The sequence below is a fragment of the Prionailurus bengalensis genome, chromosome D3, assembly GCF_016509475.1.
Source record: "Prionailurus bengalensis isolate Pbe53 chromosome D3, Fcat_Pben_1.1_paternal_pri, whole genome shotgun sequence".
Taxonomy (NCBI): Eukaryota; Metazoa; Chordata; class Mammalia; order Carnivora; family Felidae; genus Prionailurus; species Prionailurus bengalensis.
The window spans coordinates 57286928-57304730 of record NC_057356.1 but is presented as its reverse complement, the minus strand read 5'-3'; the positions used below and the strand labels follow the sequence as shown (position 1 = coordinate 57304730).

General features: G+C 47.1%; 1 protein-coding gene across 1 annotated transcript in view; it reads right to left on the bottom strand.

Moving 5' to 3' along the window:
• The window catches only part of MOCOS (molybdenum cofactor sulfurase), a 55887-nt gene that overhangs the window by 37037 nt on the left and 1047 nt on the right, over positions 1-17803 (bottom strand). Inside the window, exons 2-6 of the mRNA XM_043558621.1 lie at positions 12662-12751; positions 9496-9562; positions 7950-8591; positions 5708-5784; positions 3185-3384 (exon numbers count right to left, since the gene is read on the bottom strand). Coding sequence (XP_043414556.1) covers positions 3185-3384; positions 5708-5784; positions 7950-8591; positions 9496-9562; positions 12662-12751 — 1076 coding nt within the window. The remainder of the gene's footprint in view (positions 1-3184; positions 3385-5707; positions 5785-7949; positions 8592-9495; positions 9563-12661; positions 12752-17803) is intronic.

The following is a 17803-nucleotide window of genomic DNA, read 5'->3' as shown; positions in this document are numbered from 1 at the left end:
TCTCCACATGGCATGGCTTCCTCACAACATGGCAGCCTCAGGGTAGAACTTCTTACATGGTAACTTGGGGCCCAAAAGTGGATGTCCGGAGGAATAATGCTGATGTGGCATTGCTTTTTCCACCACACAGCGTCACCTTCTGTGGCACTTTACTGGTTATGAGAGAGTCACAAACCCATTGAGATTCAAGAAGAGAAAAGGCCCCCATCAAGAAGAGGATGTGGGTGCAAGAGGCTCTCTGGGCCACACCTACGCTTCCTCCTAATTCCCCATCATGAGGCAGTACCCTCTCACCTTGAGCCCTATGGGATCCCAGCCTGTGCCCAGCCAGGTGAAAGAGTTGGTTTCTGTGGCAGGATGAGCACTGCATCCTGGAAGGCAAGGAACCAGCCTGACCACAGTGCACACTGGAGCCTCCCCGCCCAGGAGCCTCTATGCTCACTGTTTATTGAGCACTTGCTTCATACCAGGGCTCCTTGCTCAGGCAGTATACACTATATCTCATTTAATCCTCATCAGCAACACTATCAGCAGGGTACTTAGTTATCCCCATTTCATGGAGACTTGGAGAGCTTACATTAACTTGCCCAAGCTCAGAGAGCCAAGCAAAAGGCAGTCAGAATCTGGACCCACATTCTTAACCACTGTATACAGTGACTTCCACAGTGGGGAGAATGAAATTAGGAGCCCTGGCTATCAAAAACAAGACCCTTGGAACACCTGGGTGGCTCAGTCAGTTAAGCGTCTGACTTCGGCTCAGGTCACGATCTCACAGCTTGTGAGTTCGAGCCCTGCATCAGGCTCTGTGCTAACAGCTCAGAGCCTGGAGCCTGCTTCAGATTTTGTGTCTCATTCTCTCTCTGCCCCTCCCCTGCTTGTGCTCTGTCTGTCTCTCTCTCTCTCTCAAAAATAAACATTAAAAAATTAAAAAAAAAAAAAAGAAAGAAAGCTCAATTATTTTACCCATCCCGTGAAAAGAGAGCCAAACCCCACCATGACACGTTTGATCTTTCTAAAGGCCACCAAAGTCCCTGTGGAATTTCCACATGGTGAAGTGGCCCAGGAAAACCATGCTGGGCTTTCCTGAGCCGGCACAGTTGGTCACACCTCAGCCACGGAATCCATTCATGATACGAGCCTCCTCTACAAACGCACAGAGGGAGAAACACATCCCGTGTGTGACCTCGGGGAACCAGAATCCTGGTGAAGTCAGCGGGGCACCCAGACAGGAAGCTCTCCCCGCCTAGGCTCTTCCTTCTCTTCAAGAAGTCTCTGGGACAATGAGGAATTCTTTCCCTGCTCTGCCTGCTACCGCACATGTCATGGTCACCCCCCTGCCCTCCTCCACACCTCAAGGGAAGTACAACTTATTTGGGTCCAAGAATGAAACTTACTTTACCCATCACCCAGAATAACACATTTAAGAAGGCAAAACTTTTACTCTTGATGCATTTTCCATTTTCCACCCGCCCCCCGCCCACCACCACCAAAAGCATTCAAAATTGCCTGTTTCTTATTGGCGTCAGGCTGCCAGCATATAACTAAGGGGTGTCTGCACTGTAAACCCACCCAAGAGACAACCTGTGGTTGTAGAGGGTCCATTCCCAGATACGAGTAAGAATTAACACGTCCCCAGAAGAATATTTCTCAAGTGTGTTCCTCAGATAGTTTATGGCTATTGAGAAGGGGTGGAGGAATGATTCCTTGAGAAATTCTGCATTTAACAAAGGAGATAGGGAGTATGGCTTTCAGGGGAAGATGAACACCTTCTTCCAAACTTATCTGACCATCGAACCTGCTCCTCACAGAGCTGCTCTGGGAACCCAGGCTCTGGGAAGGGCCTTGCGCTCCCCATCCCCGCCAGTCTGTGACAACGCATCTGGTGACCATCTATCGCCATGGCAGAGTGCTTGGTATGCCTCTGGACATTTTGATGGACTGAGCAGTGACCAGCTTACCCAGATATGGCAAGGACCCAAGCAGTTCCCAAAACACAAACCACTATTTGCACTGTTTTCATGGGAAAAATAGATACAAAGGGTATTCTGCACAAACTATGTTATAACCGAACTACTAAATCTTTCCAACTCATAATATGCACGAACTATGGCAGAAACAAGGGCTTTTGTGGTACTAAGGACAGCACTTCTGCTTACCATAAAGAAAGAGTTCTGAATTCCAGGTTTGAATTCAGAGTTCTGAATTCAAAGACCTGGTGGTAGCAGGCCCATATTGTGTAATGCCATGGTACCATCTGATGTATCCCTGGGACTACCATGCTGAATATACATGAAATGACCTCGGACGTGGTATTCTGTCTACACTGCTTTTCTGTCTACATTGTTTTAGGGTGTCTTCCCTTGCTGGCAAGCGGTCAGCTGTCACCTTCCAGTGCTATCAAGGACTCGGACCTTCTCTCTCCACGCCTGAAAATGACCATTTCTGGCTGAAAAAAGGAGAGCTGGTAAACTAAATAGCCACACCTCTTAGAACGGAGTGCCTATGAGAGTATAGAGCCTCTAAGGAAGGGCTGGGCCTCTCCAATCATGCACGGGCTGCCTTTCTCACAACTACTGCAAGGACTCACAGACCTGGACTGCAAATGTCAGGGCTCCAAAAGGCTGCAGAGTTCCAGGGGAGAGAAATTCTGTTGTGAACAGGTGCTCAAGGTGACAAGAAAACCCACCTGGATATACATACAATGGAACACTACTCAGCGATGAAAAGGAACAAAATCTTGCCATTTGCAACTACATGGATGGAACTGGAGGGTATTATGCTAAGTGAAATAAATCAATCAGAAAAAGACAGATATCATGTGTTTTCACTCATACGTAGAATTTGAGAAACTTAACAGAAGACCATAGGAGAAGGGAAGGAAAAATAAGTTACAGAGGAGGCAAACCATAAGAGACTCTTAAATACAGAGAACTGAAGGTTGATGGGCATGGGGGGTTGAGGGGTCAGGGGAAATGGGAGATGGACATTGAGGAGGGCACTTGTTGGGATGAGCACTGGGTGTTGTATGTAAGTGATGAAACACAGGAATCTACTCCCGAAGCCAAGATTACACTATATACACTGTAGGTTAGCTAACTTGTCAATACATTATGAAGGGAAGGGAAGGGAAGGGAAGGGAAGGGAAGGGAAGGGAAGGGAAGGGAAGGGAAGGAGAAAAACCCACCTGGGAATAACCAATAATGTTCCCACTGTGGTCGAGAACATTAAAATTGATGACAGGACCCTGCACCTCTGGACTGCTGAATTCAGAGTCACTGTAAATCCGCACCACAGGGGCTCCATTGGGGTACCGGAGAGCACACAGGGCAGTGTAGGTGTACTGAGCCAAGGTAAAGGTGTGCTGCTTTATATTCTCCATTCCACCTCGAAAGTGATTGTGAAATGTCAGACAGAATCATGAACTTTCCACGTAATTCACTCAGTCATTTTTTTTTTTTCAACGTTTATTTATTTTTGGGACAGAGAGAGACAGAGCATGAACGGGGGAGGGGCAGAGAGAGGGAAACACAGAATCTGAAACAGGCTCCAGGCTCTGAGCCATCAGCCCAGAGCCCGACGCGGGGCTCGAACTCACGGACCGCGAGATCGCAACCTGGCTGAAGTCGGACGCCTAACCGACTGCGCCACCCAGGCGCCCCCACTCAGTCATTTTTAAGAACACAAGATCATTCTAACCGGCAAAGCTGGACCTCAGATTAACAATTGTAAGTATGGGTAAATATGGTGTGGTAGTGTCCATATGGTTAATGTGTAGGTCTGGGGGACTGAACAACACCTTACTGTTGCTGTTTCCGTGGAATCTTCCATAGGAATTCCTGTCATCCTCTTTGTTTTCTTTCTTTAATAATGCCACTTAAGCATTCGGAGAATTTAGACCCTTGGGTTACAAATGGCAAAAAAGCACCACCTTATCTTTAAAAGTATCTCTTTTTTTGCTGTATCTTTAACATTTGAATCATTTTTTGAGAGAGAGAGAGAGAGAGAGAGCTCAAACGGGAGAGGGGTAGAGGGAGAGAGAGAGAATCTCAAGCAGGCTCCACCCTCAGCACAGAGCCCAGCACGTATTTCAAACCCACGACCCTGAGATCATGACCTTGGCCAAAATCAAGAGTCAGATGCTCAACCAACTGAACCACCCAGGCACCCTCAATGTGTAAATCATTTTAATAGGATCCAGATCAATTAAGGATACATGTTACAACATCGGTGAACCTTGAAAACATTATGTAAAAGAAGCCAGACACAATAGGACAAATATTGTATTATGCCTCTTATCTAAGTGCCTAAAAGAGGCAAATTCATAGAGACAGAAAGAATGGAGATTACTTGGGTCTGGGAGGGAGGGGAAGTGGGGAGTTACTGTGTAGTGGGTTTCAGTTTGGGATGATGTAAAAGTCCCAAGGATGGTCAGTGGTAGATGGCTGCATAACAATGTAAACGTGCTTAATGCCACGGAAATGCACACTAAATTTTCTACGGTGATTCATTTTATGTTATGTGTACTTCACTACACATTTTTTCAAAGGAGCAATGAGGTAGGAACAATCAGGGGTTTGCCTTATTACGGACCAGGTATTGTCAGTCTGCTTTCCGAGGCACCCCTGGAGCTATCAGACCTGTATCTTGCTGTTCGGCCATCTATTAATATCTTTCTGGGGATAGTGCTCATTTCTCAGTGCTTGTTTTTATTATCTCCTCTTTGTCCTGGATGCTGTCTGTTCACTTCCCTGTATTACCATCAGTGCCACCCTCCTCTCCCGTGAAGCCTGTCCATTCCCTCTGCGCCCGCCCCGTATTGGGCTCAGGCTGAGAACCTGCAAGGTCCTGTTACTGTGACAAAGGAGAGAAAGGAAGGACTGCCTAATCTTTAAGCCACACCCCTGGCTCACCACCACCCCACCTCCATATGGAGGGTGCAAGCAGCACCACCCAGCTCTAGAAGCTCAGCCTCTGGAGGAGTGCCCAGGAGCATGACGGAGGGCGGGTGCCTGCCTCATGAGGCATAGGCTCTTCTAGTCCTATGTGTTTGTGTCAGGCCCCACACGATGGGGGGTGGCATCTGTGTGTGTGTCAGCCCACAGTGAGTGTCCCCCACCTGCCCAACACCCCAAATATTTGCCAGGACAGACAACGTGCATCACTACAAAGCCCAGCAGCAGAGACAGGGGCTCGGGGTTAGGCATTATTACGGCCTAGGCCAACCCTCCCAGCTACGAGGTCCCTGGCCCTGGAGAAGGCACTTAACTTCTCTGAGTGTTAGCTCTTCATCACACGGTCCCCCCCGCCCCCTGAGACAGGAGGGAGGACCCAGCAAGGTAACAGCAGAATAAGGTCTCAGGATCTGTAACCATTCCCAGACCAGGGACCAAGGGTGGGTCTTCTGCTTCTGTGAAGCAACTAATCTCCTGATTTGGAACGTCTCTTTCTGGTTAAAATGTTCTTTTAACTGACAAAAATTAAAAAAAAAAAAAAATGTGGTGCAGTCTCTTGCTCTTGCCTCGGAAGTCATTCCGAAATTCTTCAGAATTAGCTTCAACTGCATTCGCTGTACAGCTGCCCTGTGCCAGCCCCTCGCACAGCCCCTGGGTCCTTATCTAAATCACACCCGTGCCAGGACACCCTCAAGGACACAGGCACCCTCAAGGACACAGGCAACGGGAGCAACTGGATAAAAGGATCCACTGACCTGTGAGGCGCTCTAGGGCATCAAACCCGTGTTTTAGTGCTATCACGTCAAGGAACGAGATGGTGCCATCTTCAAACCTGTAACAGTGAACAAAGCAAGCCGAAGCTTTCAATGGAAGGAAATATTGTGCTTTGTAGTTTAATATTCTAGGGAGAGGATTTGCTCAGAACCCTGTTACTGCAATCTTAATTTCCTTATAAAACTAATGTATTATGAATTAGCTATATGACTCAACAATTAATGAATTAACTATGAATTAATAATGATAATAAGAGGTGCCTGGGTGACTCAGTCAGTTCAGCGTCTAACTCTTGATTTCAGCTCAGATCATGATCTCACAGTCGTGAGTTCAAGCCCCACATCAGGCTCTGTGTTGACAGTGCAGAGGCTGCTTGAGATTCTCTCTCTCTCTCTCTCTCTCTCTCTGTTCTCTCTCTCCCTCCACCCCTCCCCTGCTTGCACTCTTTGTCTCTCAAAATAAATATTAAAAACTTTAAAAAATAATAATGATAATGAATTAGTCAATAATGAATCAATTACTAACTGATTAATCACCAGTGAATTAATAATAATCTCTAATAAATTAAACATTGTTAGCCAATAATGAATTAAGTTATCGATATATAGTAAATAATTATTCATTAACCAATAATCAATAGACTCTTGGAAAAAAGGAAGGGTTTGTTTGTCTGTTTGTTTCCATCAAAGGTTGTACATTCTTGGGTTAGCAAACAATTAAGAACATGGTCGGGGTACATGTTCAAAACATATTTGGTTTGGGTATTAAATCTCTTGAGTTCTAGTCCTAAGTCCACTAGAAAAAAATGAGACTTCTAGTGGTGAATAACCATTCCGCTTTCTAGGAATCTTGGTGCAGCACCTGCCGTGAGGCAACCCGCCCATTCGAAGGCCAGAGGTCTGGTCCAGCTCAGCCTGCCCCCATCCTGCCTGGTAGGCACTGCCCCACTTCTGGCCTCCACACATTCCTATTGGCTCCATAAAGTTTGAGTTGTCATTGTGATCTGCCTTTAATTTATGTGATGCTGTGCCTGTCATTCTCTTCCCGCTTGGTTATACTACTCACTACGTTATCACACCCGGATACAAAATGTCTTACAGCAGAGTTCCTGTTCCAGAATCCCCCAGCTATGGAGAAGTCCGAAATAAAAGAGACACCAAATAGCCCCACTGACGCCAACTCTATCTGGGCACTTCACCTGTATGAGCTCTCAATAATCGTAGGCTTTCAGAAACCCACTTTATAGGGAAAACTAGGTGCAGAGATCAAGTCATACACCCCTGTCCCCACTGCTGCTGATGCGTGGTGAAGCCGGGATTCACTCGCCAGCAATCCAGCTCTGGGGCCCACAGATCTGACCCGTGACTCTACCGGTAGGGACAAGCCCCATCCGCAGAACCCTGAGTCTCCACCTGGGTCTATGGGGGATCTGACCTCCTTCCCATCCAGGCTCCGGGTCTTCTCAGGCACCAGCAGGGTCACTAGCCCCCTGGCCCAATCCCATGGTATTACCCGCTGTTGGACCCAGCAGAACCCTGGGTCAGCTGTCACTTTCATCCTCTCACGCATTCGACCTCATGGGTCCCAGCCATCACCCTGTGGGAGAGCTCCTCGGCCTGCCCCGCACCCCGTGCCCCGCAGCCTGAGGAAGATGCATACACCAGCAAACCCGGACAGAGGCCTCTGCCACTTGCAGGCAAGTAGCTCCCTGCCCCCAAACTTCCCTTTGTCACTCACAGGGCTCACAGAGCCTGCTCACAGCACCCCACATATCTGGTGGCTTCTGAATGAACTAATTCTTCTTGCCAACCAGCCACCAAGCTGAGCAGATTCCAGCTGCTGAAAACCAGCTGTGCCGTCAACATGCATGCACACTTGTTCCAGAAGATGTCATCTTTTTAAAAGACCGCTTTGATAAACTGCGGCACCTCTTGCCTGTGCTCTGGGGAAAGGCCCGGTGGCCGACCCTCCTTACCCTCCTGAGAGCCCTTCACGGCCTCCGCTTGCAGCCCTTGTCCTCTCACAGCTCTGGACAAGCCCGCACACGGGGGCCCAGTTCACTGAGCTGCCTGGGGCACCCTCCAGCCGACCTCTGCCTCCGTTCCTGCCTCCAAACCCCCTAACCTGGTGGCCGAGCCCAGTCCCTTGCATGATCCTAATAGGGGACACATGCCGGACCCCTGCCTGGCTGAACTCCAGCCAGCCATCCCCGTGGCGAGTTACCTTTCAGCCACCGACTGTCTTGGGATATAGAAGTCTTCTCCTGCAAGGTACGCAGCGGCCGTGCCTCCTCCAAAGTAGGTTTTCCTCAGCAGAGGAGCCACACGATTATTCACCAGCAGAGCGCCCAGGCCAGTGGGGAATCCAAAGATCTTATAGAAGGAGAGGGGGACAAAGTCGGCCTGGTGAACCGACAGGTCCAAAGGTGAGGTGCTCACGTAGGAGGCCGCGTCAAGCAACACGAACCACTTCCCAGGCACGCTTATGGGGCACATCCGCCCGGCCTTGACCTCTCCTATCCAGGACAGGGGGTATCTGGTTCCGGAAAAGTTACTCTGAGCAGGGTAACAAAAGAGGTGCGGGAGCTGGCAGTCAGGGTCACTGGCAGCAGTGCCCCGTGTCTCCGCCGCGCACACGTCCTCCGGCCTGACTGGGATGGAAGTGACGTTCATGGCCGTGGTGACCTTCCTCATGCCCACCACGGATGTGTGGCTGTCGGTGAGGTAACAGAACCGACTCCCGTTGCTCTCCGGGCCCGGGGACACCCACGGGAAGGCCTCTGCCACCAGTTTAAGAGCAGCCGTGCTCCCTGCTGTGAAAATCACGCTGTAGTCCTCTGTGGAGGTGTGGAAGTGCTCCAAAATCCTGGAAGAAGCACAGTATCATGCCAACTCCTTGGTCTCACTAGTGTTAAACATCCAGTGGTAGCTGCGTTTCTACTGAATGTGACATCTCTCTACCTTCACATCTAGAAGACCCACACCGGCTTGGCCACCCTCGCGGAGTTAGGGCAGGGGCCAAGCGGGCCACAGGAAGAGCTGACGAGCAGGTTCAAACTGGCAAAAGCACCTCCCGCCTCCCAAGTCCGCACCCTCCTAGGACAAGGCAAAAACCCACGATGATCGTAATCCCAGGACACACTCTCTCCCCAGTCAGCTCTCTGTCCCCGCCACGGCAAGTGGTAGGTCACCAACTTGTTTCGCAGCACTTTTCATACGTGGCAGCCCAGCACCACTTTCCAGTTGGAAATGACTTGAAATTACAGGAATTGAAGGAACGTTAGGCACCCCCCGGAAATTACTTATGAAAACTAATTATTCACCTGTGGAAAAACATAAAGAGCTGTCCGAGGCGCGCATACTCGTAAAAAGGTTGGGTGGGCTGGGGATGAGTAAAACAAGGCGCCTAATGAAATGCGAAAGGAAAGCCCAGACTGAATGTTTTTCTTCTCTCTGAAGGTGAGACTTGGGAAGTGGTCGCTCCTTGTCGCTCTGGCCCCCGGGCACCCTGGCACCGGCCCGAAGCCACCTGAGACGGCCATGAGCACCTCAGGGCCACCCACCTGCGCTTCGGCTCCACCTTGCTCCGCACCCACTGTCTCTCACCTTCCCATCCTCTGCCCCTGATGTTCATCATTGTGCACTTGACCATTTAGCTGACCGTGATCTTCCCGAAACCAGCTCAGAACCTTTGTGGGAGGCGGTAAGTGGTAGGAAAGCAGCCCAGCCACCTGGGGGCGCCCGCTCGGGCTAGCACCTTTGCCACTCACCTGTAGCGCACGTGCTCCACGGTGTCATGGGTGAGCTTGCTGCTGATGTTCTGGCTGTGAGGGTTACCTGGCAGGTTACAGAGAAAGGCCATCAGGCCACTACTTGTGTCTCTCTTCTTGTGTTCCTCCCAATCCTCTCCCTCAGTTTCTCAAAGAGTTAAGCATACAACCACTGTCTGACCCAGCGATGCCCCTCCCATACACTCAAGGGAGGTGAAAACATACATCCACACGAAGAGTCATGCACAGAAATGCTCACAGGCAGGTTTGTTGGTAAAGCCAAATCCTGGGGACAACATGAATGTCCATCGTGAGCAGACAGCAGATAGCTGATGAGCAGATGGGCAAAATGTGATGTATCCACACAATGGGAAAGTAGTCACAATAAAAAGGAACCCGCTGGCTAGGTCATGAATGAACCACAAAAACATGTTCACTGAAAGATACCAGACACAAGGCGTCACACAGTATACAATTCCATTTATATGAAATGTCCAGCAAAGGCAACTGTACAGAGAGAGATTCAGAAAGTAATGGATTTAGTGGTTGCCTGGGACTGAGGGGGCAACAGGGATTAACTATAAATAGGCATCAGAGATCTTAGTGGGGGAATGAAAATGTTCTAAGTGATTTATAATGATAGTTGCACCACTTGGTAAAGTTACTAAAAATCACTAAATGGTACATTTGAAATAGATGAATTTTATGATATGTAAAATATAATTCAATTTTTTTAAACCAACCAACCAACCTCCGCCCCCAACTAGTAAAGCAAGATGGGATCGGGGAAGAACATTCTGGAGCTGGAAGTCAGCTCTCAGGCAGCCAGACCAATGCAAGAACCTTTTCTACAAGTTCCCTGACAGGTGGTTCTGATAATTAACTCCAGGGAACCAAGTACACAACCTCAGGAGGCTGCCCTTTCTCCCCGCCCCCTGCTGCCTGCCCTGCCCCCAACCATGAGACAGGGCCATGAATGCCACTTAATCTAAGTCCCCATCTGTTGCCCTGCATTCACACCCCTGCTACCGGCATCATTCCCGCAGAAACACATCTATCTCCTCCAAATATATGAAAGGGACCATCACATCTCCCCTTAGCCCATTCTCAAGGCTAGAGTCTCTCCTAATTTCTTTTTTTAAAGATTTGCTTAAATGTTTAATTTATTTTGAGAGACAGAGAGAGAGCAAGCAGGAGAGGGAGAGAGGGAGAGAGGGAGAGAGGGAGAGAGGGAGAGAGGGAGAGACAGAGAGAGAGAGAGAGAGAGAATCCCAAGCAGGTGTCATGCTGACAGTGCAGAGTCCCACACGGGACTTGATCTCATGAACCATGAGATCATGACCTGAGCTGAAATCAAGAGTTGGATGCTTAAACGACTGAGCCACCCAGGCGCCCCAAGTCTCCTAATTTCACTTGTCAATTTCTAGTTCTCCTCCCCTCCTTGGATGCCCCATGAGTGTGACCCATAGTATCATTACCTCCTCAAAACATGGCCCCCAGACGAGGACACAGACCTCTCAAGGGGCCGGATGTGCAGGGGTGAGGCACAAGCATTTCTCAGGAGCAGGACCACAAGACCACATTAACACAGTCTTGACCTTTTTTGTTTTAGGGTTCGTTTGTTTGTTTTCTCATATATACTGTCTGGTCACACTGGATTTCTGGTCATTGAAGCCACCAATGCTCCTTTTCCATAGGCACTAGTAACCCAGGGACGTGGTACTTACCCTTGCTTCCTCTCGCCACCCTGGTTTTTAGCTTAGCACCATCAGCACTACCTACAGTCTACAGATCGTCACCTCTCGGCACCTTTCCCACAGCTAGGACAATTGCAAAAGTTAAAGAAGACTTGTGGGTCTCTTTGCAAATCATGGAGTAAAATCAAGATAAGGTCCCTCAGTGACATCTCCCCTACAAACGACTCCCCAGATTTAAATATCTGCTGACTGCCCAGGACCTTAGTGTGGCATGATAGGATTGTCATGAACTGAGGCAGTCTGCTAAGGGATAAGGGCTTGTGCTCTGGAGCCCATTGGCCTGGAGAGCCACTCTCCCAGCTCCAGCGCTTTCTGACTGTATGGCCTCTGGTTAGCTGCCTCCCTTCCCTGGGCCCTCACCTGTAAAACAGGAGTGATGACAGAACCTGTACCTTAGCTTGTTTGATAACAGAACCTGTACCCTCGTTTGGCTGGAGAATGGAAGGAGAGAGAAGAGATCAAGCATTTGGAACAGTGCCTGAAGTGTATAGTGAGGGTTCAGGAGAGGGTGCTCGCTGCTATTACCATTAACAGCCAGAGCTGTTTTTAGTTCAAGCTCCCTTTCCACGCTTATCTCCTCATCACACGGTGCTGCTGATTAATGTCCTCCAGGACTGCCCATTGTTTCTAGAATAAACATCAAACTCTGCAGAGTACCTACAATGCCCCTACCTACCTCTCCATTCAGGTCTCCCCCACCCTCCTCCCCTCCTCTGTGCTCCGGGGCTAATTCCTGAAACCACTAAAGGATCTTGGTTCATGCTACTACCTCTGTCTGGAATACCCTTCTCCTCGTGCCCAAGTGAATCCCTGCTCATCCTCCAGTCACCCCTCTCCTAAGGCAGCTTTCTCTGACACTCACACTGCCAGCCCTGTCACTCTGCAACCACAGACCCCATGGTATCATGGGCCTTTTGTTCACAGCCCTTCAGATAGTTGGTCATTTACATTTATTTGGAGCTCACTTGATTAAGGTCCTGTCTTGACCAGATCACAGTCCACGAAGGCAGGGCCTGTGCTTCCTCTGTTTTCATTGTCGCACCGTGCCCCCCACAGCAAAGTGGCTCAACACACATTTCTGGAGTGAAAGAATAAATGAATGTCCTTCCCACCACCCCACCCTCTGCACAGAGTCATTCTGTCAAACACAGCAGCTTTGTATTTCTGTGCCCTTCTGACACTGACCCCTTCTTCTGGAAGTAAACCTTGTGTCCCTGAGCCAATCCTTCCTATCCCGGCCGCACATGTATCATAGGGACGGACCTGAGTGCTTGCTTGACACCCTTCTCCCGTGGGGTCTATTCAGCACTGTCCTAAATAAATCTGATATTTATTAAGCAGAGATAGATCAGCTGAATGTTGTTGGCTACCATTCATATAAAAGTCGGTTTGGGTGTGTTTTTCTTTACCATAAACATTTTCCATGAGATCATTAGTGAAGCTTGTGAGCTGACTCTGGGGGAACAATGTGGCTCCTGCATGGTCAAGGTAGACGGTTCCTGAAAGAAAACACAGAATCGAGCTGGGGTTATTTTCCAGAGATATTACACTCATTTTACCTAGATGTGATTTGTGTGAGCTTGAGCAGTGGGCACCACCAGGCCACTGCTTTCTCCAAGCCTCTTGATACGAGCTTCTTAATCCAAGGCATGGGCAACGCAAGATTGCACTTTCAATACTGAATGACCTTTAGAGCCCCAAGCAAGCCGTCCTGATTAACCAGCTCTTTTATGAACCTGGAACAGCATCCCACACAAGGGAGGAGCCCAACAGACACTTGTGATTAATGACAGTAAAGCAATTTCACATTATGACTCACTTCCTATCTGGGATTTCCTTGCCTCTTCCCTGGTGGGCGAGCCCTGATTATGCTTTCCCACAGTGAATTCTATAGCCCTCAACCCTAGAACAGCTTGGAGAGCTTTGGAGATGACCAGGAATGTAAATGTGCTTTCTAGCTTCTCTCATAAACAGAGACAGGCAAATTTAGATGAGAGTGAGCTACGAAGGTTTTCCCATCAGATGAGGGAGACCAGATGGCTGGATAACTCACCATGTGTGCAAGGGTACTGGAACATGGGCCAGCTGGTACATGGCTCTGGATAGGAGGCTCCAGTGATACAACTTCTTAAGGCACAGCAATTTGGCAATATCGTCCACACTTTAAAATGCAAACCCTCTTTGACCTAGCAACTCCTCTTTTAGGAAAATACCTATGATTTGTGAACTGGCCTGCACACGAGGACATTTAGTGCAGCATTGTCTGCAATAGCAAGAGATTGGAAATGACTTAAATGTCCATGAACATGTGTTTAAAATAAAGAATTCTTACACCTCCAACTGGTACTTTATAAGTAGACATGGAGCAAACTCTGAGATGCATTTTTCAAGAATATACAATGTGAATAGATTCATTCCTTCTTTCATTCACTTAAATGGGTTTTGTTGTTGTTTTATGCAAAATAGATTTTTTGGTTTCTTCTTTTTTTAATGTTTATTTACTTTTGAGAGAGAAAGAGAGAGTGCAGGGGGTGGGGGAAGGGCAGGGAGAGAGGAAGACAGAGGATCTGAAGAAGGCTCCACACTGTCAACAAAGAGCCCACAGAGTGGGGCTCAAACTCATGAACTGTGAGATCATGACCCGAGCAGAAGTCAGATACTTAACAGAGTAAGCCAGCCAGGTGCCCCTTTTTGGTTTCTTTTATAACATCTTTTTTGAGATATAATTCCCATACCATAAAATTTACCCTTTTAATGGTACACTTAGCAGATTCATAAACCATCACCACTATCTAATTTTAGAACATTTTCATTCATCCCAAAAAGAGAGCACATACTCATTACCAATCACTCCCCAGTCCACTCAGCCCTAGCCCCTGGCAACCGCTAATTGAACCTCTGTCTCTACAGATTTGTCTATTCTGGGCATTTGATATAAATGGAAGCATGCAAAAGTGGCCTTTTGTGTCTAGCTTCTTTCATTTAGCATAATACTTTTAGATGCATCTGTATTTTCAAGGTACATGATATACTCATTGCATTCCTTTTTAGGACTGAATAGTATTCCATTGTATGGATGTACCACTTTTGTTTATCCATTCATCCAATGATAAACATGTGGGCTGCTTCCATTGTTTGACTGTTATAAACGATGCTACCATGACTATGTGCAAGATTTTTGGGGACATCTCTTTTCTCCCATTTGGTGGGTTATTCTTTCTTATTGGTATCCATGGAAGCATAAAAGTATTTAATTTTGATGAAGTCCAATTTGTCTATTTTTGTTGTTATTGTTGCTTGTGATTTTAGTGTCGTAAGAAACCATTGCCTAATCCAAGGTCCTGATGATTTTTGCTTATGCTTTCTTCGAAGAGTTTTATATTTTTAGCTCTTTCGTCCATTTTTAGTTCATTTTTTAATACAGTGTGAAGTAGGGGTCCGCCTTCATTCTTTTGCATGCCAGCTACCCCAACACTATTTGTTGAAGAGACTACTCTTTCCTCTACTGAATAGTCCTGGCCTTCTGTTAAAAAGCAACTGACCATAGACATATGGGTTTATTTCTGGACTCACAATTCTACTTCATCAGTCCACACATCTATTTTTGTACCAGTTGTACGAAATGGTACCACCAAAGTTGTACCACATTGTTTTGATTATTGTAACTTTATATACATTTTACTTATTTTACTTTTATGGGAAATGTGAGTCCTTCAACTTTGTTCTCTTTCAAGGTCGGTTTGGCTATTCTGGGTCCCTTGCATTTCTGTAAGAATTTTAGAATCAATTTATCAATTGCTGCAAAAAAGTACCTGGGACTTTGATCAGAATGTCAATCAGTCTATAGGTCAGTTTGGGGAATATTGTCATCGTAACAATATTTAGTCTTCAAATTCATGAATACAGGATGCCTTTCCATTTATTTAGGTCTTCCTTTATTTCCTTGGATGACATTTTGTAGTTTTCAGTATATAAATCTTCTACTTCCTTTCATAAGTTTATTCCTTATGTATTTTGTTCTTTTTGATGCTTTCCTTTATTTCATTTTCACAGCTTTTCTTGCTAGCATCTGGATATCAAGTTGATGTTTGTGTATTGAGCTTGTATCCTATAACCTTGCTGAACTTGTTTTTTAGTTCTAACAGTTTTATATATGGATTCTTTAGGTTTTTCCATATACAAGATTGTGTCATCAGCCAATGGAGATGTTTCACTTCTTCCCTTGCAATCTGGATGCCTTTTATTTCATTTTCTTGCCTAACTGTCCTGGTTAGAACCTTGATGACAATGTTGAGTAGAAATGGTGAGTCCATACATCCTTGTCTTATTCCTGCTCTTAGGGGTAAAGCTGTCAGTGTTTTACTATTAAGTATGATATTAGCTGTGGGTTTTTTGTACCCAGCCTTTATGAGGTCATTTGATTTCCTAGTTTATTGTATTTTGATGTTCAAGATATGTTTATTGAGTACTGACCATGTGCCAGGCACTGTTCTAAGTGGAAGAGACACAAAAGTAGACAAAAGAGAGAAGCTGGTATGATAGTGACAGAGAAAGACAAACAAATGTAAACTATGTCAGATAATGAATGTTACAGCTCAACTGTGTAATTAAAAAAAAAGTACACACTTACAAAAATATAGACCACAAGTCAAAAGGCACACCAGACACGAGTAGCAGGAGCTGACCCTGGGGCCGTCACCATGGCCACAGCTGGAGTGAGCGGGACTCCCTGGGCATTCTTTACCCTCCTTTGGCACCTTCTGAGTGCTGTGTAAATGTACTACCTAGTCCAAAAATTTAGTGTTAGAATAATGCTCTCTTTAACCAAAAATTCAGAAATACAAATGCACCACACTAAAAGAAAGGCCTTGGTCCGCCCAGCCATCAGGGACATGCTCATGTGAAGCCACAGTACACATGTGAAACCTGAGGGGCTCCCAGGGAGCACCACATGCCTTACCCACAGCCTTCTGCAGGGCCAGGAAGCCATTTGGGAGAAGGCTGCTTTGGCCTTTGGTCCAGTAGTTAATTTTGCAAAACAAGGCAGCCATGTTAGATTAGCTAGAGATCAGATCTTAGATGCAATCGGCCAGCACAGTGGTTAACAGTGCAGAATTCAAGTCAACCAACCTGACTGAATCCTCCTCCACCACTAGCCATTCTGGGCCCCTGTTCCTTCATCTGCAAATGGGATGAGGGTTAAATGAGTGGGTATAACAGAGCCCAGTTTAGTGCCTGGCACACAGTGACGCTCTAAGACTTGGCTATTATTAGAAGGAGGCAAATGACCCCAAAACCCATTGGTATTGGGTCTTCAAGAAAGGAAATTCCAGGGTCTCTTCTAGATCATGCTCTTTAAGTTCTCAGTTCCACACAGGGTGAGTGGCCATGCAGCAGCACCCTAAGGCTTCAAGAACCACTTGAACCACATCTGAAAACCCAATACTCTCCCTTCACCAAGACAAGGGAATCCCCCTCCAACTGGTTAGGCAAAATATTTCAGCACTTAAAGATTAAGCATGTAATTATCTAGAGCTACCACTTAACCAGATAAACTCTCAAGCCTGCCCAAAAACTCTGAGGGGAAGGAGGAAGGGGAAAAGAACAGGAGGTGAAAGTACATTATTTTGCTTTGTTTTGTTTGTTTTTCCCTGCCCTAGGAGAGAAAGCAAGTGGATATGTTGTTCTAAGACTTCCAACGGTGGGAGGGATGGGTTTAATCCACAAAAGTCTACTTCAACCCTATAGTGTAGAGGAAATGCTAGGAACTTGCACTAGATAGCCGGTAGAGAAAGAAAGAATACGATAAGATAGATGTTATAGGGGCTCTGAGGCGCAGCCTGGGATCTGGCTACCACATTTAAATTTTACATTTAAGTAAACGTTCTCTGAAGGACACAAGGAAAACAAGTGGGAGCCCAGAACATACCTCTGCTTTCCCAAGGTAGCGTTGAGGGGAGAGGTCAGCCAGTGATGGGTGTGAGGGATCAGAGCTGGAGGGATTAGGGGATTAAGCAGGTGTGGTGCTGAAATAATTATGGACTGCGAGAAAACAGCCTCTGAGATTTACTTCAAAAGAATGGGGAGCCTCCTTCTCTCCCTCCACACCTGTGGGTGTTTGTTGTATCAGTCTATTTCTACGGGTAGAAATTTACACAGTAAAACGTTTCAGAGACAGCAAGTGGAAACAGAAGGGTGAGATGCTGTCTCCTCCAGGTGAATGTGTCACTGGCAAGAATGGCGAGGTAGTAGAGAGGCCACCAGAAGGTCCCCCGTCTCCCGCCCGGGCTTCCCTACTGAAGTACAGACAGGGGACACACAAGGAGGAGGCCACAGCCCTCAAAGCTCCCAAACAGAAAACAGTGTCACTATCCCAAACATGAGGAAATAACTCAAAAGAGCTGCGATCAGCTACCCTATTACTGAAACGTTAAGTCACAGCGGCCGCTGTTGTGCCGCAAGCAAGGGACCAGTCACCAGTTGCTAATTGCGACAGAATACACCTCAAATCCTGGCGCCACGACCATGCCCACTTAACCTGCGGTCCCTCC